At 34.9% G+C, this 26,546-nt stretch overlaps 1 protein-coding gene across 2 annotated transcripts in view; it reads right to left on the bottom strand.

The window, feature by feature from the left end:
* The window catches only part of LOC123698962 (membralin), an 88,452-nt gene that overhangs the window by 9,844 nt on the left and 52,062 nt on the right, over nt 1–26,546 (bottom strand). For both annotated transcript variants that reach the window (XM_045645799.1, XM_045645800.1), the window contains exon 10: nt 2,449–2,548. In XM_045645799.1, the coding sequence (XP_045501755.1) occupies nt 2,449–2,548 (100 nt within the window). The remainder of the gene's footprint in view (nt 1–2,448; nt 2,549–26,546) is intronic.

Below are 26,546 nucleotides of genomic sequence, written 5' to 3'. Positions count from 1 at the left end.
GCGAGAGGCCCGTCTTACTGCAGACGATTTCGTCATAGTCTTGATGACTTAGAGGTAAACAATCTACGAATTCGGTGGTGTGGTCCGACAAATATAAAAGTGGGTTTGCTTATAACCTCACAATTTATTACAGATCATCTTCTGTATAGGCGATATTAACGTAGTATGTTCTTTGCATGCTTTACATGCTTTAAAGTGGAGTAAGGAGACGGCTTTCGTTTGAAGATACACCGGAACCTTTGAAATCACTACTTTTAGAGGAACATACTGTGCAATCTAAACTGTTATTAGACAATATTCGCTCTTATAGTAGTGCGTTTCAAATGATCCTTTGGTGCTCAATAATTATCAGAAGGTCCTTTCATGCTTACTTTTAAGATACAAGGTCAAGTTTACCATTTGATAGGATCCCTTTTGCCTGAAGGCCAACCTAAGTTTGTTTAAATTGTATTCGACTACAACGAATAGTGGAATACAAGAAATCAATATTTCTCAAATTTAAAACTGAACTCATTTCACAATTATTTTAGAACAGGTTAATTCGTATGTATGCAGTTTTAAATCGACATTAGAAGCTTTTCCTCAAGATGGTGATATCGGCACTCAGGAACTCCCTGGACGTGTTATAACGCCCAGGCCACAGTATTACAATTTTTCCTACAGTAGAGCAACGAATGTATTTTCGCATAGCAACGGAGGGGAACTCGCGGGGGGTCAAGTGACGCGGGCCACGTACCACAAACATGCTTAGTTTGTGGTACCGAGCGCGAAAAAAGTCATCGTGTTTTTAGTAAAGAGGTGCGCTCAAACTGTTAATCTACATTTAATTTAGATTATTATTTGAAATACTAAGTAATGTAGAATTTAAATCACATTCATTCATGTTGTCTTTAGATTTTAAGATTTTCTTATCAGTGTTCAATTTTAATGTAGTTAAATTTTATGAGAGACAATAATTAAGAACATTCAAAAATAAAGTGTCACGTATTTTTTTTTAAACGACGAATGACGAAAAACGACGTAATCGCGGACGAAGTCGCGGGCAACAGCTAGTTATGAATTAAAATAGCCAATCATTATTATCAATAAATTTATTTTAAAATTTTATATAGGTTTATGTCTGAAGTGAAAGTCGCAGACGCTGCGACTTCCGTGTCTGCTATCAAATGTATTCTTTCAAATCTTTTCGTAGAGATTTCTATTGTGATTTATGATAGATCAAATAAATACAATACCTATCCCTAAACTTATAAAAAAATAGAAAATATCGGACGTTAAGAAAGAGACGTCAGAGCATACGCTCTACATTCACAAACGTAGCGGTGAACTTAGACATCTATACATATAATTTTTAATAAAACACGAAATGCACAAACAGGGCTCGGTCAAACAACGAATAAGTATTAATATTAGCTGCATCTGCGAGCAAACATGACGTTGTACAAACGGTTTTTCAGCCGGTGCAAGAGCGCCGCCGGCAACCGCTGGCCAACATCAAAGTGATCCGCGCAAACATCCCTCCACAGTCCACGTGTTTGCGAGGACCTTATATAATACCGCTTATTCTAATCTGTACGTGCTTAATGCGCTAAGAAATACGTTACTTATTGCTCGCCTAGTTCTGCTCATCATTGTTTACTTATTTGCAAGTTTAAAAAAAATAGTAATTTGTTTTCCTACTTCAAGCGGAGGCAAATACAACTAACAAAGGATAATTAAAATCGGTTGATATTATGTTCTTCAGTTATAAGGATGAAACGAGCATAATAATAATTCTTCAATAAAATTCTCTTAAATATGTAGATAGATAAATAGGCAATGATGAAACGTGGATAGTTTATTATGCCGCTTGGTTAAAATGTTACTTTGGGAGGCTGTGAAGATGTGTAACGGTAAATATAATTGAAATATTCCACGAAAATGGGTAACGTTCTATAAAATTACTAGTATTGAATAAGTTATTTAAAGGTTCCTACATGAAGTAATAATAATGAGGAATGTTGGGATTATACATAGTATAAATTTCTCTACAGATTTGAATAACATTGCGCCTAAAAGTACGTTATGTTCTCAAATACTACCAAGACCTCTATGCTTATAAAAAATATATTTAGATATCGATTGTTTAGTTTGGAATTTTCCTTACGTCCTACTTGAACTAATATTATCAAACAAATAAAATATACCCAAATCATTTTACTTAATCGTATTAAATCAAATCTAATAGGTTATGTATAGTACTAGCTCTGCCCCGTGGTTTCACCCGGGTTGCTCCGCTCCTGTTGGTCTTAGCATGATGATATATAGCCTAGCCTAGCCTTCCTCAATAAATGAGCTATCCAACACCGAAAGAATTTTTCAAATCGGACCAGTAGGTCTTGAGATTAGCGCGTTAAAACAAACAAACAAACTATTCAGCATTATAATATTAGTATAGATTATTATTACCTGTATGAATAGCCATGAGGTGACGAGAGCCAAACTGCTGTACTGTCCGTTGAAGCGGTAGTGGTACGCGTAGAACGAGAAGTGGTATAGGTAGAAGAATCTGTTGACAAAACGTTATTATTAATTATACGACAATATTAAAAACACGTCTTGTATGAACATATTGTATAGGAAAATTATATGTGGGCAAAAATACTTGAAAGCAATTTATCATATTAATAGAAGTAGATATAACCTCAAAATCACCGATTTGATACGGTTTTCTTTAATAGATAGAAGTGGTTCACGAGAGTTTAGTGTCTGAGACAAAACAAGCGAAGCCGCGAACGGAAAGATAGTTAATCATAAAACTAAATAATTATTTTTATTAACATAACGAACTGAAAAGGGTGACACAATCCGATGTACACAATTTTTTTTAACGATCTATCCCCATCTGCATTTTACAAATATCACGTAAAGTACAAGACAAATATTTTGTATTTTGTCTCACACATGATAAAGTGAATATTACCAACAAATGTATGTACTCCGCTATATGACGGGCATGTATCGTGTGTCGAGTGGGTGGACATACGAGCTGGTAACTCCACCCTCTCGCAATGCGAATATGTTCTAGCCTCTACACTCTACATCTAGTACATGGAAAACAGGATATATTTCAGACGCTATGTTATGTTATAACATTGCTATATTCTTGCATGTGAAAATTGAATTTTAATGTATATAGTAAGCTGATTTAGAGTAGGTAGAAAATTCCTTTCCTAGTTACTTATTATCATGTTCTAAAAATTAAATATCTAAGCATATTATAATATCAAGTGAAAACAATTAACCGAAAGTATTTTTAAAGGCATTCTGTAGATCATAATTTTATAAACCCGTGATTTTTAAGCTATTGCGGGCCTTGAGCGCGGGGACCGAATCCAGAAATTCCTTAACGAAAAAACCTCACGCTCCCCACTCCGACGGGCTCGGAGGTGCGGCTTGAAGGCATGCTATGCCCGAGTGCCACACGTCTTTTTTTTATTGGATTGTGTTGATGTCACATGTATTATTTAATTGTGCTTCTGATATGGGTTTTATATAGAAGGCACGTTTTTAGGTTTCCATAATCCATAAGCACAGAGCGATTCATTATTGTATTAATTAATATGATAGCATTCCACTGTTCTAAAACGCCAATTAACAATTTAACATCAGCGGCTAGTTGCGCCTGAATAAAAATCTGGATCGTTCAGATACATGTCGATCATAACGAACTTATAAACCGTCGCCGCAGCCTTTCGCAGGCGTTGCGAAGCCAATAGCTAGCGTGTCGTATATTTGTCGCCGATACCATTAGGTTCGTTATCTCCTTATTTCGGTGGATAAATTCTCAATGTACGGCGAGCACGACAAGCGGGCCGCGGAAAAGGGGAAATGTCACCTCGTTATCTGAAAAGGTTGCAATTTTATTTGAAATCGATATTCACTGAGATACACATTTTTCTTTGGCGCCCGAGACGCTCTAAGCTCCGCTTTGTTGGCGACGATGTGTCAACCGAGGTCCCCTTTTGTGTATTTAAGTAGCAATTAATTAAGGATTTAAAACGATACAAAGATGTTATACTTTTTGATCTTACCAATTTGCGTTCGCGTAGGTAGGCATTTAATATTTCTTTTTCATAAGTTTATGATTGGAATGGAAAAATTGGTTGGAATTGCGAAATAGGCTGTTTGCTCTGATAGAATTTAAATAGCTTATTAGCTGTTAACAACGAAATGAACTAGTGATATTCAGCCATTTGAAATCAGAGCAACATCATTAGCACTCAAATCATACTAAATATTGTTTTACAGTGAATCGCCTAATTAAACGCATTTGTGATGGCAATTGTACCTACATTCTAAAGCGTTATGAAACCGATATATTCAACGTGCCGCTACACGTTTAAATTAACCTCAATAGAATTAAAAACAAAGCTTTTGTAATTGTTTGTAACTTTCTTTTGTTTTACTTGTTCGTTGTTATTCTTGGCGAAGAGGCTTGTTACCTTAACTATTGCGCCAGAGGCTGTGGACTCCGACCCCATAAGTTTTGGGACATATTAAGATCATACCATGTTATGTTGTATAATTTTATACTGCGGTATACTAATGACGCATATCATTTACATATTTTATTTTTCTTAAATTGCTTAGAATTAAAGTCAGGCTCTAAAATTCAGGAATATTCATGAAGTACTAGCTCATACTACTTCATGAATATCTTATACAATTTACGGTTTATTATTGAAAAAAAAAAAAAAACAGATTCATAAATGTGTCTTCATTATTCATATTTCTTGTCTCATTTTTTAATACAAACCATTATTTTAAATATCTCAAACATATAGACGACACACTCATCCCGTATTTTCCCTGTCCAATTACAGAAATTGTTTAAGAGCATTCACCAAGCTTGTCGCCAAATTGCATCAAGCATGCAAGCCTGTGCCAATCGTGTGTAAGCTCCATTAATATGACGGCACCGTATTCATATGTTAAGATGAACACAACACTCACTAATTAGCTTCGAATTACGCTCGCTCCCACTACACATATTAATTCAACTCCAACAAGTATCACATCGCAAGATCAAATACTAGCTTCAACTTATAAACTGCGGCTCCGTTTTAGTTCTTAGTTCACTCGGTAGTTTGTGAAAACATTTCTTAATAACCCCTTTTGCTTATAACTTCGTAGATATCACATTTATAAGTTAGGATTAAAATTTTCTTGGAACATAACATCGCAATTTGTATACTACATAAGTCACAACACATGTCAGAATTTTTATAGATAAAAGAACAAGATTTAAGCACAGGACAAGATTCAAATACCACGCATAAGGATAAATAAAATTCCTAATAATTTATCCAAATAAAATATTAATTTTACTTAAATAGTGTTTTTGATACGTAGTTGATTGATCGTATTGAGTCTTCTCAAGTGTATTTTAAATATTTCGCCTATCGATTGTTTGATGCTGGTACCTACGTGCAGTAGCAGGCCTTTAGATTGAGAAGCTCGATATTCGACCACAGAGCGATCCCCGAAAATATAAAGCGTACAATATTATACGAATTGTACCTTTTCAAAAGATCGCATTAAAGGGAAAGTAAAAGAGCCGTAAATAAGTAAAAAGTGGCCGCTGCACTTTGTACTTCTTAAGTAACAATTTCACGGATAAATCGCTTTAGGAATAATTTAGGGGCAGACGAGGAAGGCGATTCTGTCCGGCGATAAGCGTCCCAGGCGTTGCCACTTCCAGCTACATCAAACGGTGACACATTAAACATACATGGAACAGAGCAAACTCTATTTTCTTAATGTTATTTCGTACATAAATATTTAATGTATCCCTATTTTTAATAGAAATGTAAATACCCCTCGAACGAGATTATACAAACAGGTGACGTCTGGTAATGTTGTTAGGCGTTCGTTTCCAGTTCCATTGTACAAGTTTGTTATACCATTTTCATATTTTTGGCTACGACCCAACAAAGTCAATAATTTCGATATAATTTTTTGATTAAATCAAACAGTAAGCCGCGCCTAATATTCATGGAAGCCATACATTATAATCAATGAAAACGTGATGAATATTAAACTTTTGTAGGCCGTATAAAATATCAAAGTCGAATGCCCATTTACAATTTTCCTTATTACATGAAAATTATTCAGGAGCGGTATAGGAGGGGCGAAACAGAATCTTGTTGAACTAACTCAGTGCGAAATCACTTTCGCTCGCCCTTTGATCTCGACTGCTCCAAAGGAATGTTATTCAGTAAAAACATGCAAATTCGATAAGTATAACACAATATTACGAGCAGCTGCTGTCGCGACGCTCCTTCCTGCAATACTTTGAGAACATCGGAGAATGCTTTGAATATTATTTATCTAATACCGGGACCGAGGTTCGCCGATCGCTTAGCCGTTTACTCGGATTTTCTTCACAGAGTCCCGCACTCCACATGCGCTCTTTATGAATATTATAATAGCTAAGCTCCAAATGGATCTGGTATACGAGAAAACGATTACGGCTTAATCAGATTACACACGAATCTTTAAGACGTTTATGATAAATTTATCAAGGCATTTATTTTAATATATTTACGTGCTAATTTCGAATTGATAGAGTTATTTACGGAATATTCGTCTTCAGACCGCGTCCGACAATAAAATGTGTATAGACATCGCACAAATGAAGGGTTAAATTAGACGCTTAAATGAGTCATGGGCGCAAAACTATAAGGGAAAATGAGCGGTTTGGAGGCAAGTAAGGACAGTACGGGCGACCGCAGGAATCCGCAACCCCTGAGTGTGCCTAACGAAATGAAATTCCGCCGACATTCCGCGCAGCTGCGACCGTCGCCGCGCAATACAACACCGCATATAAATAATATTTACATTACGCATATAATGCATGGTGCCCTGTATGCGTTTTCATAATAATCAATGCGGTGGGAGCATAATTAATTTAATGAAGGAATGCTTTATGTCGATACCGAATATTTTATACGCATATTTTCACACCAACACGTTTGCAATGAATAAAGAATTAACATCAAAAGCTGTGAACATTTTAAAAAGTTTCATTGTACTTTTTGATTAACTAATATTTAAAATCATAGTTTATAAAGAGCTCTAAAACTAATGGTATGGCATAAATATTTTAGATAAAATCCTCTCTTAGCTGTTTGTAATTGTTTCCTTATAATTAAACATATTAAAATTAATAACTTCTCGCAATCGCAACAATAAAATCGCATTACATTTCGTCGTATCTAAACAATGAATTGTACTTTATAAGAACGCACAATGAGAAGTGTCCAAACCGAATCATAGTTCGCAAACTAAGACAATCGAGACCGGGAGTTAACGTATGGAATCCCATGTAAATGCAGCGACGAGCCGCTGGTGTCGACACTAATCTACGAGCGAGTTGACATCGAGCCCGACAAGTGCGGTTTAGCAGACTAACTCACTCGGCCCAACTTTAATGCGGAAAACGATAATATCCGTATACTCCACTAGCGCTGCGATCACAGGGACGCTCGATAAATATCCACACATAAGTTTGACGTACGATTCGCTGTAAATCGAGTACTTATAGTTGAACTAATCATTTGAATTGATTTGTTTCGAGTATTTTAGAAGTCTAGCTAAAATACTAGTAGAAAACTAGAATATGTTTATTTTTTGTATTATGAATAGGGAAGTGCTACGTCACTTTTGTTTAAAGAGAACATCATCCAAATCATAAAACAATCTTCAAACAACTCCAGTCAAGTCAAATCAAACCGACAATAGAAACCTAACACGATCAATGACCGTCGAAACTAATGCACTCGTAACAAACTTATCAAAGTTAACAGTTTAGCCGCTCGCTAATTGTGAAACTAATTCTCGAGTGTTATGAAACCACAAATTCCGTTTAAGAAGTCCCATCGAGGCTCAATGTTGGGGCCGAAAGAGCGTGGCGGGCGTGAGTCGTGACCTCTCGCTCGACTAGTCAAAAGGCAGCCTTATAGTGCAAAGATTCCAAACTTGTCGGTTCCTTACCCCATTCTATTCTCGTGTTTGGCACGAACTTTACCATTGTTTAACCGTTCGCTGCTCGATACTTGCCCGTTTGCAATTATAGACCTTCTCTCTTATTCCGTCTTGGTTCTTGTAAACGGATGGTGTGTCTTTTTAGTTATACTCTAATTCTATCTGCATTCTTGAATTGAAGTTTTATGAATACCATGAACTGAATATATTCAGGTACTTACGTACTTATTATTAGTATGTATGGCTCTTGATAAATATATTAGGATATATAATTTATAGGTAGGTACATACGAACATTTTGTTTTTAATTCAACGAGACATATCTATTCTGTATGGCGAATATACAATCCTTAATATTATATTATCAATTTGATATTTTATTAAATAATTATTGCGTAAACTTTTTACCCACCTCCTTTTTCTACTTTGTTATCACATCTTCAGTTGGTTGCCTGGAAGAAATCACTTATAAGTCGGCCGCCATCTGTGCTGTGTTTTCTTTTAGCACAAGTTTTCTTTTTGTATTTTTTTCTTGGCAGTACAATAAAGTATTAAAATAAATAATAAATCCTTTTCGAATTGTACATTACCAAACAACTAGTCTCGCAATATTTTAACATTTTATAATTTTGTTTCCACAACCACTCGGCTTTTTATTTCCATCTAATCACAATTAACGAGCCTATAATAATAGTTTCCAGTAATAAAACTTTCAGTTTTGGTCAAACTTAACTTACTTACCGATTAAGCAAAAAATTTTATGTGGTGCAACTTATATTTTCAAATTATTTTTCGTCTATACTTACTGGCAAATTATATCATTAATCTCTAATTCCCTGATAATTACACAATTAAGATGTAATCACTCACAAAACCATACCACCAAAGCGTTGACGCGATAAATGTTGTAACAATTAACATTGACACACGCCAAAAATACAGCACGATCACGCGATCCCATTGTCTATTTCAATGAGGCGGCAAATTAAATAAATTCGTGGATATTAATGCGAACGAGGCGAGGACTCGCTGCGATTTGTCGCTGTCCGCGCCGCTTATATTAAATTAACTTATTGCTGACGATTTGTACGGAAAGAACGCTTATTCATAGACAGAAAAGAGTAAAAAGTGCGAGAGCTTTGTTGTAAGGTAAAGGTAAACCTCTTGAGATATTAAATATGCATTATTAGCGATATAACTAGAATAAGTTAACATTAGATTAAATTAACAAAAGATGTAAGTAATTCGGGGCCACGTGTTTACTTTATAGGTATACCAAAAAGATTTACTTTTTTGGAATCACGACTTATTTTTTGGTAAATGGATATGGTAAATTGTAACATTTCGCAAATAAATTTCATAAACAATTAGTCACTTCAAAGTATAGCACAGAGAAAGGTCAAAAAAGAGCTTCAATGTTTTACTTTGTGGAAAAATAAAAAAGCTGTAACAAAAAATGTAAGGCCCGCCACGCGGTGCTTCTCGTAGGGAATCCAGTCACGTGCTCATTTTAGAAAAACGTTTTCTAAGTGTTTCCGCTTTTCAATTGAACACTTCATGGGTTTCCAAATGTAACGAATTTCATTTCGTTTCATTATACTTTTCACACTTTTTAATGTTTCTGTAGGTACTTACGTGTTTAAAGGTACGTGGTAGCAATATTTCAGCAAATTTTGTACAAAGGAGGCAAACAATAAGCGGAGTTTCAAAAGGAGAAAATTTTCATTAGGTATTTTACTTTTATTTTCGGAAATAATTATGCAACCTTTACCGACCCAAACCTTTACCTTACATAATTTAAAAACGACATAGTAAAAATTAAACTAATACAATCAATGTTTACGAAAACAATCAATAATAAAAAATAATGAAGGTATTATATCGAAAGTTAATTCCCGGGTCTAAGTATAAGTACCTATCAGCTGATATGTATAAGTTCACATCAACGATCGATACTCAACCGTATAAATGTTTTTGAAGCACATCACGCCGCTGGCGAGACAGGAGTCACACGAACCGAGTAACTAAATGAGATGGCCGCGATGTGTAACGGGCCACCAGTGCGGCTGTTTATTTGCCCTGAGACGTGTGCTGGTGTTATTAAAATCCCGTCTTTTTTCCCCTAATTTCGTTGTCGACACGCCCGCCGGGGCCTCATCGGAAATGGCATTATTTCCCAGCCCCGAGCGGACATCGGATACCCCCTATCCCGGCCACCCCGAACTCTCTTGCTGGCTGAAAAATTCCAGCTATTCGCCCGGCATCCGATTTTTTTAACGTTTCAACCTTTTTCTAAGTTTAAAATTTAACGTCGCACCGTCGCTGGAATTTTTTTCAAGAACTTAAGAAAAATGTCTTGGCTTTCTTGAAAATGTGAACGTTAATCTCATATTCTTGTTCATCAATTTACTTTTAAAATTGACCATAATATACAATTTGTTAGAAAGTCCTTAAATCATTTGTAGGTCAAACTTATTATCATATTTTTTAATTCTTCCTTCCATTCTCTTGGTTTAAATATAAACACAAGATTGAATGAAAATTCTTTTGTATATTTAGATACGAATTCAATTTTGAAATAATATAAAATATTTCGCGAAAAGAAGGAATGAAACCAAAGGATACGTTATATAAATAGAACCAACGTGAGCCGCGCCACGTGCTTTCAAACACATTAATTAAAATAATTGTTAAGAATCACAATGGAATAAACCCGTAAACAAGATCATAGAATATATAAATCAAGTATGCAAATAATTTAACCTCATTAGAGGTCGAGTTAATGAAGTGAACTGACATAAGCGAACCGCTAATGAAACGTATCAAAATTATTATTTGTTTACTTGTTATATTAAACCTATTGTTTGCTCGTTTTCAGTGCCGGTTAAGAATATCCATTAAGGAATACTTATAAAAAAATATACGACTGTAAAATTTGTGAAATGTATGTACTACCATAATTGAATAAATATAATTGTAGAGATTTGGCATGCTGTGAACTTCAAACTGCTACCCACCGCCGACCGACGTCTTTGTTTTGAACTAAAAATTAGCACGTACTTTGCACACGTTTTTCAGTGTATTTATTCGAGGAATGTACTCTCCGCTATTTGTCCTTATTGTATAGAAGTTTTGGCTCGGCGCGCCACCTGTGGGAGCTTATGATGACGTCTGTTCGTTTATTGTATCACAGCGTATCTAGAAACTTACCATTGTGTGCTGCTTAGTTCTTTTTAAGCTGAGAATTTTTGCCTGAATACTTTTCTTTGTGTAGCGCCAGCGTGGGAGGGGAACTTTTAAACATTTATGTCTACGCTTAGTTCGCGCTTCGACCATTTATTTTACTTTAACAGTATCCTATTTTGATATAATGGGAAGAGCATCTACCCATTATGAAAATAATTTTGATTATTTTTAAAATACTTATTGTGAAATTTTATATAAATACAAAAAAAAATAGAATATATTTTAAGAATTAACATTTTTAACTGACATAGTAAGAGTATTGTACTTTATTAAAATTTTCTCAGATTAATACCTCACTTAATTAAATTTGAGATTACTAACTTGATGAACCTAACAGACTCAGTTATAATTCTTGTATTCTTGTATTCATGAAATAGATTATTTAATTCTACTTGAAAGTATTAAATGGAAACATAATTTCGTACGATTGCCAAATAGTGAATTACCAGTTACCACTGCATTTGTAGAAGTACACTTTGGAATAATATTTCGCGGCTTCAACTATGATGATGAAGCATTGCTACCGTTGTTCTACTTCGCCGCTATAGTGCCTTCGCTCGAGCATTGTTATTTCTCGGTAAGAGGTGAAATATTGCAATACCGCCAGTCTAGTCTAGTGCACGAATATGATCTTTACACGGACCACTTTAAAGAAAATATCAAGTGTATTTTCGAAGGTACGGCGGCGCATGGGAATATCCGTCTTATGTATTAGTAATAAAGTATTATATTTGTGTAATTTGTGGGACCCAGGTGCGAGCAATTTTGCGGTGTGAATCACGCTGGCTGTCGCGCCGCATATATCTTGCGGCTTAAGTGTCACGCCTTGTTGGTCCTTTTACACACTTAGTGCATCGTGTGCGATACTCTCATCTTCTAGTAATTAGAGCTTCCGAGATTGAGCACACTAATATGATTATGAATACGGGATATTATAAATTATATTACTACTCTGCTGCGTATGTGGATGACTTTAAGGCTCTGAATATATAATTACTTACTTTTAACATCATACATAACATATTTTACTGTAATTGGCAATATGAAATTGATATATATCAAATAGTTAATTTAGGAGGATCATTTTCACTTATCTCAAAGTGGAAGAAAATATCTTCATAATTTATAATGATAACGCCAAAATCTATGTTCAAGCCAAACCTACACACTTCATTATAAGTGAACTGAACTCTTAACACCTATATACCAGCCCACACAACGTATCAATACGTTCTTACGAAACCCGTTCATATATATGTGTATAGAGGCGTAACTAGACCGGTTGTCCAGGACAACGGCGCCGCAGTGACATGCTGCGAGGCTGGGGGTGGCAGTCCATTAAGTTCTCAGTGTCACACACAATGCTGCACAATGGTCAGGTAACCCGAACATCTGCCATTTATTATATTTACACGCGATACATTACGCGGCTAATTAAAACTGATTGACGCGCTTTCCATGCGTGAAATTTTATCTCTGCAAATAAGCCTCATTAATAACTTCATATGAAAATGCACGGTGTTTTAATAAACTGCCGTTATGAAAACATGTTCAAACTCAAACACGGATAAAAGTCAATTATGCTGTTTCAATGTAATTTTGTATGCGAGTAAATTAAATTATCAGGTAATAAACAGTGGACACGTGAACTTATAACTCTATTGTTTATTTGAGATCAAGGTTTATTATATGTATTTTACCTCATTATGTATTTATGTGGAATATATAGATAGACAGTAACGTAACACACATGATTCTTGATTCAACTTTTTGACATTCATTATTTTATTATTCTTTAGACTAAAGCCCGGCATTCACTACACGCACCGCGAGCCGAGCCCCGAGCCGTACCAATCCGTGGACAAATCCGTCATCGCCCACACACTACACGAGCGCCGAGTTGCAGTCCAGTCGACTGTGAACTTTGGTGAGCCTTGCACGTATCTATCCTACCGCGAAAAAAAGCTCTCTGGCTCTAGTAGTCAGTGCAATGCTTTTAACGCAGAAAAAAAAGCGCGTGTGGGCAAAGGAATAGCTGAAACAACGAAGTAAATAATAACGAACGAACTAGAACTGCACATTTGTTTAACTTCTTTCAATTAAAATAATATATTTATAATAATAATGACCGACAGGAGTAATTTTTATATTTGATTTTACTAATAAACCATTCTTAACATAATAAACATTTTCTGGTTTAAAGAACTGAACCTTTTTTCTTTTTAAATACTTACTAGAGACGTTACTCGAAATCTGTTATCTAGAATCCACCATAAATAAATAAATGCGTTGTGATTTATGAATTCTTTGAATCCATACTAATCCATACTATATTATAAATGCGAAAGTAACTCTGTCTGTCTGTCTGTTACTCAATCACGCCTAAACTACTGAACCAATTTGCATGAAATTTGGTATGGAGATATTTTGATACCCGAGAAAGGACATAGGCTACCTTTTATTGCGAAATATGTACCACGGGCGAAGTCGGGGCGGACCACTAGTAATAATTATTATAAATGCGAAAGTAACTCTGTCTGTCTATCTGTTACTCAATCACGCCTTAACTACTGAAGCAATTTGCATGAAATTTGGTATAGAGGTATTTTGATACCCGAGAAAGGACATAGGCTACTTTTTATCCCGGGAAATAGGATAGGTTTTATCCCGGCAATCGCACGGGAACGGGAAATATGCGGGTTTTTCTTTGACTGCGCGGGCGAAGCTGCGGGTGGAAAGCTAGTTATTTTTAAAATTAATTATGTATATATGGCGAATGACTGACAAGTTCACCGACAAATCCGCGCGCGCACACACACGTACGGATTTGTCCGGCGCGGCTCGGGTGCGGCGTCTCCAGACGGCGAGCGCCGCGCCGAGCCGCGAGCCGCGCACAACTATACATACACACGCAGATTGGTCCGCGGACTTGTAGCCAGCTACAAATCCAGCGGATGGGTGCGCCTGTGAATGGTACCCATAATGATTATTCTATAGATCATCTCGATTAATTGTTATTTAGGTTCGTCATGCGATTTTGAAAAATCTGTTATTTTACGGGTGGAATGTACAAGACCTTCCAGGCTGTTATCACCAAGTCACGCGATAGTATCACGCGGCGGTAGGTGCGACAGATAAGCCGGGCCCTCGAAGTAACAGCACTCGATTCAATTCGGCTATACGCGCCTTGAGCAAACATCTCAGCCGCGCCAAACATATCAGTTGCCGACGCTCCACGGCGCACCTCCGCACCTCCGCGCTCTTGTTTGCACGGGCAAATATTAGGGAGAAGGGTGAAATAAAAAATGGCGAAACGCGGCCAGAATAAACACGAGAGAAATAACGACATCAAATAATAATTGAAATCATAGCTGGCTCGAGTGGGACGTAATGCCGCGAAGCCTCATGCGTGCGCCCCCGTTCGCAAAGAAACATCCGTGTACGTCTTAATTTTTTTAACTGCTTTAGGTACTTATTTCTAAATGTGTACACAATAAAAATATATCAAACGTTTTATTATAACGATTGGGGCTTACCGGTGTTTGTTGATGACATATAAATATGTTTCTAATAAACAGCTTTTTATGATATTTACCTAAAACAGAAATCCTGTAATCACTTCGTCTACATTAAATATCTGAAGCAGGAGCAAAGTGCATCAAAGCCTATAATCTAATCACATAGACCGCAATTATACCTCCGATCAAGGGCCCAATAAGATAAATCATAATAATTTTATTTATTTATTAGAGAAACAGATCCAACCTTAGTGGCTACAAATGTATGAATATAATAATTATCTACCTCTTTTCAATTTATGTACCTACTTATCTTTATAGTTATCACGTATCATTTTTTATTTTTTTATTTAAATTATTTCGTTTATTCCTGCACATTGTATTATTATTTATTTGGTTAATTATTATAGTTTTTTATATTTATATTTTATCTTTCTTTTTATTGTTGGGATGGAGGTCACTCTAATTTCAACAACGATAAGGGGCCACTGAAAACCAGCGCTGTGCGTGCATTACTGCCGTACAGTATTTAGCTGAGTTGGTAACCCTTTTTCAAGGACACCCTACCGTACTAACTTAGTGTAGTTTTTTGTCTCCTTATTTTTTATTATTATTATTTTTTTTTCTCTTTTCTAAGTTGTAGTTAAATTGTAATTTATATTTGTTTTTTATGTTTTAAGTTTTTTGTTGTTGTTTTTTTATGTAAATGTGTTTATTTTAATGTCCTTGAAATAAATGTTTTTTCTTTCTTTTCTTTCTAATTTCAATTGAGATCGAGACGCTGTCACACAATGAGCGACTCGTTTGCGGACACCAACACACGTCGTACCTATTAATCTCGGCAAATAAAATAAAAGGTAATAGACGATGGGGAGAGGCAAGATTGCCTTCGCTCTCAATGGGAAAGTCGGGCCCTCCGTAGTCGCGATACCATTATTAGTGAGTTAACTCAATTTGTGGCATATTGTTTGAGAGGAGCCTAATAACAGGCGAGAGGCCGAGCATCGCCATGACTACCCACGATCCACGAGGATCCGAATTACAGAACTACGCTCTGCTGCGAGCTAACTTGCAAATAACCAATTACGTGACACGACCCTCATTTTGTATGATGCTTGTCATGTGTCATGTGTGGTGTACAATTTTAAGATCAAACCAATACTGGAGATAATAGAAATAGACATAATTCACAATATGAAACTTTGAAACTTTATAATCTTTCAAAATAACGCCTGTCTATACAGCATTATAATATTCTTATGCATCACGTCATACTCTTGGGTGAATTTTTTAGAGAGATTAAATATCAGTTTTCTTTTTAATTTCACCAGTATTAAAAAAACCTCCACAGGTCAACATTTCCGTTACAATTAAGAGGTTTTATATCATACACAGTGATAAAATAAGAATTGCAATATCATGTCATGAAAACGGCTATAACAAAGGTCACCTGATAATAATATCAAAATAGGGCCTTTTCACAAGGGTCGGGTAACAATTTTTCCGTGACATCCGGTGTCCCGCTGCGCTGTCCCGGCCATTTGTCCCCTCTAGCGCTGCATAAATATACTCTCTTAATATAATACTCTCCTTGTATCGTTGTAATATAAGAGCAACTAGACACTACCATTAGACATACAGCTTTAATGATTACTAGTTTGGTGCCGTTGCTTCACGCTATAATTATTCTGTCAGTTAAGATTAATGTAGATTTTGTAAAGCAGAGTCTAATAGATTCTGTTTTATCAACCAAGATGAAATAATTGATGGGATGTTTGAATATTTTGTATGAATAAAGTCAAATAGCTGTTATTATTTCTATTTACTCGTAGGATGTGAACGCATTTTTAATGAAATCAATCAAGTCTAAAAGTAAATTTTAGTATTATTTTCGCTTTTGGTTAGTATCATTTCAGCAAATTTATTTATATAATCACTAAAAATCTCTATTACATAAACCACAGAAATACCTTCAGGTAAGATAACTACAAACCGCTAAACGTTATTAAGCAAAATTGTCCTTTATTCTAATTACGCAGAGCCGCATTTACAAGCGCTACAGCAACATTTCAAGAGCGGCAAGTTCCAGCCGTCACTCCACCCGTTCCCGGGCACAAAGCATTGTTCTCAGTTGATACATTCAATTGCAGCCGCTGTCAGTATGCCAATTTCGCGGCATTCACAACAAATTACGTATTAAAGCGAGTGGAAGCGCAAACAAAACGGCCGTGTTCGTGACGTGAATTCGCAGCTCTACGTGCGGCCCGTAACCCGCTCCGAGCATGCTGTTGACACCGTAGCGATCCGTAGGCGTCGCTTTTGTCGCACTACGATCAATTTTAAATATTTGACGAAATTATGAAGGCATTTTAGAATACTTGTAATTGCGTTTGATTCTTGGAACATACCCCTCAAACCTTTGAAAATCATAACTTTTTAACTCACCTGTAAAGTTAAAAAGTTATGATTTTAATAGGTTTAGAATACATAAAGAAATTCGTGGACACTTGTTCATTTTTTACATTAAAAAGTTAAAGTACCTTCAACTTCAAATACCTTGAAAAGACCGCACTTCGCGGGTTTCCCTGGTTCCTTTCAAGAAATTTTTTGTTTTGATTTCATCACTTTCCAAATTTTGTTAGCAACGAAGTAGCTTAGCATTTTACATGTGTAAAATATGTAGCCATATTAAGTATGGATTGTTTTTCTTATATAATTATTTTATGATAAACGTTTTCGCTTTGTAAGCTTAATCCCTTATTTTCCTTTATAAATAGTATTAGGAAAAAATAAAACAAATTATTTCTGCGTAGCGTCCAATTAAATTCTGATATAAACAATCTTTCTTTTCTCGGTGAAAAAAATTAAAATTCCTTTCTGCAAAATGGGATTAAAATGTTTACTGTTTCTATTTCCAGTTGTTTACTTTGCTCTTCTTTATAGGAATTGTTTTATTTCCATTTTTTCGTATAAACTGCTAATTAGGAGAATACTCGATAAGAGGTATTAAAAGCATTGAAATAATCGCTAGACAAAACAATAGCGATAAATAATTGAACAGCTTTTTATATTCTATATTTGCAACGTTCTTAATACTGTATTAAGAGTATTACGAATTTTTTGTAATTATAAATATTTAATGGAGTTCATTTTCCAATAACCTATATAAAATGTTTTTTTTTTTTTATACATGATAGGCAGGCGTTTGACCACTATTCCGCCTGATGTAAAGCGGTGATGTGATCTATAAAGGAGCACGTCTGCCTAGAAGAAGCATATTCACTCTAGACTTGAAGAGCTGCAGATTATAATGGTCCGGGAATACCGACGTTAGAAAAAAGTTAGAACTTAGTATTCTATTGGCACATACATTTAAAGTCTGCCAAGAATTTACTTTTTAACTAGTCTCTTATTATTTTATGATTTATCTATATCCGATTACAAAAATATTTTATCCTATTGATATCAACGTTATTGGTATTAATAACAAGTACGTGTCGACTACGATGACCAATTAACTCATTATCACAATACAATTGAATAAAAAAATATGTTTACTTGGGGAATCGCTACTTCACTGACTTGGGGAATTACTTTCCATGTGCTAAGGAGTGGATTATTTTCGAAATTCGGACACTATTAATTTGTTAAATGCGCTATTATAATCGCTTATTATTATATAATACTTATACTACTAATCGCACATTATTGGCAGACAACAATACAATGCATCATCGAATATACACGTGCAGTGCACATGTGTTTTCAACGTCCAACGTGATATTTATATATATTTAGGTTTGCATACATATAGGACGTTGGCAATATTATAAACATGTTTTATAGTAAACTACTCTTATAGCGTACTTTTTTTGACAATATGTTTTTACAATTAATACGTTAGAAGAGCACGCGAAGTAATAAGTAAGCAACCAAACCCCAGCTAATTTAGACATTCACGGCAAAATTACAAGTAGGTACATTCGACGACATTCAATTGGTGTCAAATAAAGCCAATACAAATCTATTCAACAGCTACAAACTATGAGAATATCTGTTTCGATATTGTGAAGCTGTTATCTAGAACACGACTAGTCTGGAATAATCCCTTTAATTAGCGAGATCAAGCGACGAAACGATACCCTCTTCAAAGATACTGTAACATGGATAAGGCATTTAAATTGAGTCGTCTTCGTCTAAATCTAGAATTAAATGGTATTTACATAAACTTCCCCTTCTGTGTTCCGATCTATAACTTAAATCGGTTTTATTTTCAATCGATATCAACATTGGCAGTATCGATACTGTTGTTCACAAAATTTGTCTTTTAATTACTAATTGGAATTAATTACTTTATACTTTGTACGTTTCCTAATACGCCCACCCGATTTATTAGTAGTAAAATGTAAAAACTTCTAAAGGTCAATAAATAAATTGATGAAGCGAATAGAAATAGAAATAAAAATTATTCTTGCATTTTAGATACTTGATTGAATTAACAAACGAACGCAGATGAATTTCACTAATTAATCTGTAACGTACCTGTACCGTAACTCGACACTAAATTGTTCAAAAAGCAATATTATTTAAATTGAATCGAACGCCGACATTCGGTCTAGCCAACGACAAACTCGCAGACATCTAAGACTCGTAGTGAATGCCTAATTACGACGTTGAGTAAATAACTTTTCTATTTGCCTCGGGTCGGGTTTCGTTCGGGTAAAACATTAATCATGATTGAGCTAAGTGGCTTAATACGGGTGGGATAACGGCAAGCAATGATCGCAGAGGGAGGCGGCGCCGTACAGGCGCTCCGTCGGACGTCCGCGGTGCGTCACCGCCCGCTGACATCGCCTCTACTCACCATTCATCCTATTTATTGGTGAATATGTGCTGAACGAATTACGCTTCAATTCAAACCTATTTTTAGACTTAGTTGCGAAAAGACAGACGCTAACGAACAGCTAAATGAACAGCTTTGTAGCGGAATCACGGGCAATTCGCTTTGTCGATACGTTTAGATTTATTATATGACCTAGATTGCTTATTTCTGAAGGAAAACTTGCAGGTAATTTTGTAAGATTGAATAGGTTGCTTTTGAAAGATACCAGAACATTTTCCTTGATTAGGTACAATACAGTATGCAGCTAGTGCAAATCATTCCTTATTGTATTAGCAAGCAGAATAACATCAAGGATAGACTATAAAATCTTGTGATTGTTCAATTTCGATGAAAAAAACCAAATTAGTGTTTATTAGGTTAAATCTTTAACTTTTTATTATAAAACCATTACAAGTCTAAAAAAAATTTTTTTAATAAATTTTAAAAGAAAGCAACTTCATTTTCGATGTACTAAAGTACATACAAAGTCTTAGAAGGAAGCCAAAGCCGCGATGGTACTTTAATGCAAAACACAAGCATCGGGCCAAAGAGCCGGCGGCCTCCGTTGTTATTGTTTACATCGAAACTAAACCGCCACACAAACCAACTATGAATACCCTCAAGTATCTAAGAGTGCAGTATATTGTTCTACTTTTAGATTGCTCCTTTGAAGGGGGAAAATTTTAACATTGTTGGCTTTCTACCTTTGGTCTATATAAGCGAGTATTTTATTTAGCGATTATAGTATCGAAAAATTTTGCACTTTTATGGTTGCCTTGTAATTAAAAAGTTCGTAATATTATGGGGTATTACAATATTAATTAGTCACTATTTGTGAAGAATTTAATTACTTATTCGATCCGAATATAAATAAATTTTATTTGGATAATTTAGTGATAAAACCCTTATTTAGCAAATTCATACACAAATCTAACTTTCAGTAGGAAACGTTTTATAGGTTAGATAAATAATTTATCTTTGTATGCTAATTATTGGGCATTCACCGAGTCATTTAGTCAAAATCACGCAAGAGCAATTAAACAAACACTTCTTTCCTACAATAAGTATTGTGAAATATGAAAAATCAAAGTTCCCCGCGAGCCGCTGAACGTAACAAATTTCAATAATAATAAAAATATAAAGCTAGATGCACACAAGTGCAATGGCCGGCGAGGCAAGCCGGCTCGCCGGGGCGCAGAGAGCTTTTCCTTGTCGCCGTGCATTACACTAAACGATAATTCCGATACGACGCCGATATACGCCAACGACTTCCGATCTTTAAGCGCAACAATTGTCGTAAGCTGGCGTTTAATAGCGCCGCGCCGCCGAACCGCTGGGACGTGAAAATGCATATTTATATAATGCGCACTCGCCTTTATGACGGGGCATAATGCGGTGGGAAGGTACAAATTTAAGAATCTGAATTCTGAATAGTATTGTTGTTCTTATACAATTTATGAAACAAATTGTAAGGGTGATATTTCTAATTAAACATCATTTTATAATATTTTTTTTTCATAAAAAAATAAATAATTCAGTAGATAATATATATATATATAGACAACTTTTTGTTAAACGAACCGAAGAAATATTTAAAAATCTTTCCAAATCAATTACCGTTCGATGTTCACTGACACTTTTACACACAAAATTTACATAAAAAGCATTTAAATAACTGGAACGAAATTTGTACACAAAATGTTTGTTATAACTCTCAAAACGGTGAAGTTTAGATATTGCCGTGAAAGCCTCGAAAAGTTGTCGTTTTGCATGGATTCTTTCCAATTGCGCTTTCTTATGGATTCGTATTTTCACTTCCTCCATGCTTGATATACAAAAATATAAAATACTTTTTACATTTATTGTTAAGTTTGGAGGAAGTTATATTTGTCAAGCATTTATAACCAAATAACGAAATAATTGTAATGGGATTTAGATTTATAATCATCTTTAAGGTTTTCAATGAATAAGCATTAAAATATTCGTCATCCTGGAAACTCTATGTTAGACTTTTCAAATTAATTTTTTCTTTTACCTATATTTTCTACTTAAAACAATTTCAAATAATCCGTGCGAGTAACGATGAAGTCACAGTGTAAGTTACATACAGCAGTCGAACACGAGACGGCACGCTCCAGTGGCGCAAACATCCTCCTTAATAAGGAAGTCATTATCCCGGAGATACAGGGTTATCGTGCAAACTCTGAATACACGCTGACAGCGTAGCTCCCCGTAGCGCAACGGAGTTGATGCGCTAACATTGAGTCGTACTACTGAGTCGTTGCGTTGATCGAAATTAAACATTTTATATCAAACAAAGTGCAGCATCTCTTTGAGCACGAACACATTATATCGTGAAAGGACGCATGAGGAAAGCGTAGCTCCCCGTAGCGCTACGAAATTGATGCGCGTAGCACTGACGTTGGTCTGCGTCGCTTGCGTCGACTATATAGGGTGTGAGGATGTTTTTTATGTATATTTTTGTCATCGATTTTATTTAAAGTTGACTGTGACTTTTTCCTTAATCATTGCCCTGAATTGATTATTAGCGCGTTAACCACAACATCGTGGAGGCCGTCATAAAATATTGTTTTAGCAATTGTTCCATCATTTTTCTATCAAGTTCAGAGTAATAGTTTTGTATATAAATGATTATTTTTATTTGAACTTGAACTATTTATACAAAAATACTAACACAAAAACTTGCCTCGTTACAAATTAAAATACAGAATTACCAAAAGAAAAACGTCACAACAAAGACATAAGATATATTATGTCTAGTAGGTCGGAGGTTATGCACTAAAAGTAACGTTTAATTAATTAGTTAATGAACACATGAAGAATTGCTCATTTTTGCTAAAAGTCCCTGTAGTTTTCCAACAAAGTATGCTTTAGTTCATTAGACGCGTTTGTGTTAGTTAATTAATATTTTTTTCATAACAATGTTACGTAAAATGCTTTTTAGATTACTAAGCCACAAGGGAAATATAAAATAGCATCTACTTAGGTTTCACACTTATAATCCATTCTAATATTATAAATGCGAAAGTAACTCTGTCTGTCTGTCTGTCTGTTACTCAATCACGCCTAAACTACTGAACCAATTTGCATGAAATTTGGTATGGAGATATTTTGATGACCCGAGAAAGGACATAGGCTACCTTTTATTGCGAAATATGTACCACGGGCGAAGCCGGGCGGACCACTAGTAGAAAATATGCGAACCAACACAGGCTTGTTAGAGCTCTGTAAGACGAACTAATCAAAGCAACATGTTACTATGAAGTATTTTCAAAGAATACCTGGAAAATGTAAAACCTTTGTACAGAGAGAAATGAAATTAGATCGTGCAATTTTATAAAATGTTGAATAAATATTATATATTTTATGATAACGCGGAGTAATCCTTTTGTAAAAGCTTTGTACAACTACTTTACTTGATATTAGATAAATTAGTGACTAAGTAGCAACTATGTGTACAAAGGGAAGCTATTATTGCAAAAATTATATAAGAAAAGCGTATAACGTAATTGCAGATGTATTAATTTTCAAGAATTTATACACGAATAGAGGAAAGCAATAGCTAACGCACAAATTAAAGCTTATAAAGAGGAAATACACAACAATCACAACCGAAAACGTAACCAAACATTCAAATCCTAGGTGTATGAGGCGGCGTTACGCGAAGAGAGTACAGCTTACATTTCTGATTGAAAGCAAATAATGAAATCATAGAGATAGAGCCGGCGTCGATGGGAATACTGTGAAAAATTGCACTGTGGTTCACGGAAACTATTGTAGTTATGAATTTTGTACTAAGTGACTAGTGTTTTGTATGACTTCATGAAAAAGGAGTTCATTGAATTAATTACCAATTATTTTTAAATTAACATAAAAAATGGTTTGGGATGATTCGCTCAGTTTCGCACGTCTAGAAAAATTCAACAATTTTGATATAATTATATTTTTTCAAATATCCATATGTTAATTCCACATTATAATAACCGACCAGATTATTATATAAATACAAAAATAATGCAGATAAATGACCCTTCCTCAATCTCATTGTGTGGAAGAATAGATAATAATTTACTTAATTTCCTGCATTATTAACATCAACATGTTCGCCTCAATTTTTACTTAAATTACCGGAGTTTAAAATATAAATTATAGTAGATTTAAAACGTGAAACAAACGATCTCACATGAAACAGTGGGACATAAAACAATTTGCCCAGTAAGTATTTAATGCTGCACACGTGTACGGGGATCGCTTGCGGACATAATGAAAGGTAATTTTATTTACGGTATTGGTGCTAGTTATTATGTACGGGTGTTGAGTGAATTTTAATTTTCATTATATTTGAGACCCATGCAAGAAGATGAATAAAAATGGAAAGGAAAGACTTATCGGAACATAAAAACAGAAAAACATTATAAATATTTATAAATTAACTACGAATACCTTTTCAATTCTATATTGTAGAAAATGCTCAAGATTTTCACCTCAATAAAAAATATCATATAGTTTGAATACCCCCTTTAAAGTGATCATGCAATTATTGATTTATTAGTAATTAAAATAAAATTTACCGACCGAGTTTAAACTAGTCAATTCAAGGCTTGTCCCTACTTTTTACATACAAATCCACCACCTTAATAACAATCGAGTACAGGTTGTAGGCAGTAAAGCGAAGTGGCCGTCACCATAAAGATGTCGGTCAAACACTGGCCGCAAACACTGGCGTGCCGGCCGCACCTAACTGCAAACAAACCGTAGCACTTGACCGATCGAACAGCGCGCCGCGTATTTTGTGTCTTGGTATTGTGCCGGATAATTAGTAAATGGGGATTTTATATGTATTTTTTTATATTTACTTGATAAAAATATTGAATAGCACCAAGAAGCTCATGAACAGGCGCCAGAGCAACATAGTTAGTTATCTACGAAATATTGTCATAATCGTGTGTGAAATTTGTTGATACTTTATTTTTTGTGTGAAATATTCATTTTCAAACGTTTTGCGTGTTCATTTGATATCGTTAGTTTCCCTAATCAGTCAGAGAATCTAACGTTTAAAGATCCTAACGAAAATGCCTGAAAAAATACTCAAATTGGAATGTATTTTGTATAATAAAAATAATAGTTTTTTTTTAAACAAATACATTAACTATATTTATATTTAATGATTCACAGTACCAATCAGATATTAATCGTAATTGTCAATTGCGGTTTATTTATTCTACATTAAAAGGGTGTGTCGCCGCGGTGTCTGTCTGTTCATTTGTATATCATTACACGCGGCACAACTCGTGACGACAGCTGAGAGCGCAACAACATGTTATTTTCATAATCGACTAGATAGCTTGTTCACTTCAAATAATGGCGGCTACACACGATCGAATTCATAATCTATTTTGTGTGAACAATAAGATTTTATCTAAGACGGTTTGAACATGTATGTTTTGGAAATGCAAATATATTGAATTATTTTAGACTAGAATGTCCGATCGATTAAAACATAGTCAAACGATTTAATTCATTTATAAAGGAAATACCTAAAAATTAAAAATTAAAAACAAGATACATTAAAAATGCGATGTTGAATATTATGAAATCATCATAATATATTAATAAGCTCGATATATCGCCTTAAGACTGAGATTTATTCATAAATACTTAACGCTTTTCCAAGTCTTAGCGATAGGGATCGTATTTTTTAAAAGCTGAAAAAGTGAAAATAAGTATCGGAAGATATCAGCCCAATTATGGATGGATTTAACTTTCTAAAACAAGATAAGCGAAACATTGTTTATTTTTTATTTTCCCTGGAGTAATAATTAACAAATAATCCACTGGAAGTTGAAATTCGGGAGAATTTTAGGGGTTATATAAATGGACTTAAGAGAAAGGATAAGTAACTGACGACCTTCTATTGCGCCGAGGGACATGGATTCGATTTTGCTAATTAGAAAAAATGTTGTGAAACGTATTAAAATTCAAAAACTGTGTAAATTAAATTATCCATTTGTATTTATTAGAAGGAGACGTCACACAATCATGAAAAATAAAACGTGTAATTAGGTAAATTGTTTGTGAATAATAATGAAAATAACTTCACTTAAATTTAATCTATGCAACTACAACTAACATAAAATTTTGTACAAAACAAACGCATCATACTTTTAATTTTTGAATCCAAATATGCCTTCTCGATTAGTGAACGAGTTTTGCACGTGGCAAACTATACGCAAGCACACTACGTTACAAAGTGCCCAAATTCGCATACTCAATTTTAATCAACTTGTTAGCGGTCCGTCTTGATCCATAATCAACAGTATGGAGTGTCGCACATAATGAGATTTTAATTGAGGGCGGTGCCGCGGTGTACCGTCGGATACGCTTAACTTCATTACAACGACCGATTACGTTGCCTAATGTAATTGCTCTGTTCAACAATTTAGCACTATGCTATATTAAATGGCCGCGTTTTTGTTGTGTGTAATGCTTAGTTGCGTTTTGGGGATTATGTAGAGTAATAAAAGTGCTTGTAAAGTTATTTTTGGTCACTATAAATGAAGTATACTTTCACAAAAATCGATGAATTCTAGTTACTACCTTAAATGGTAGACAGGTCCAGCATTAGCAATTTATTTATGATACATACGATTGTTATGTAACACAAAATATAAAGTAGGTGCACAGCTGGATAGATTATATACCAGTTTCTGTGTGCACATCACAGGCAAATATACAAAAAAAAATACATGAACCAACACAAAAAGCGCTTTAAAGATACGTAGTAAAATTGCGGAAGGCGAGCTATGAGTGATTACTACGTCATTACATATCCACTAGCACGTAGCAAGTCC

The sequence above is a fragment of the Colias croceus genome, chromosome 17 (genome assembly GCF_905220415.1).
Source record: "Colias croceus chromosome 17, ilColCroc2.1".
NCBI lineage: Eukaryota > Metazoa > Arthropoda > Insecta > Lepidoptera > Pieridae > Colias > Colias croceus.
Note: the sequence above shows the minus strand (reverse complement) of the source record. Positions and strands in the feature narration are given on the sequence as shown.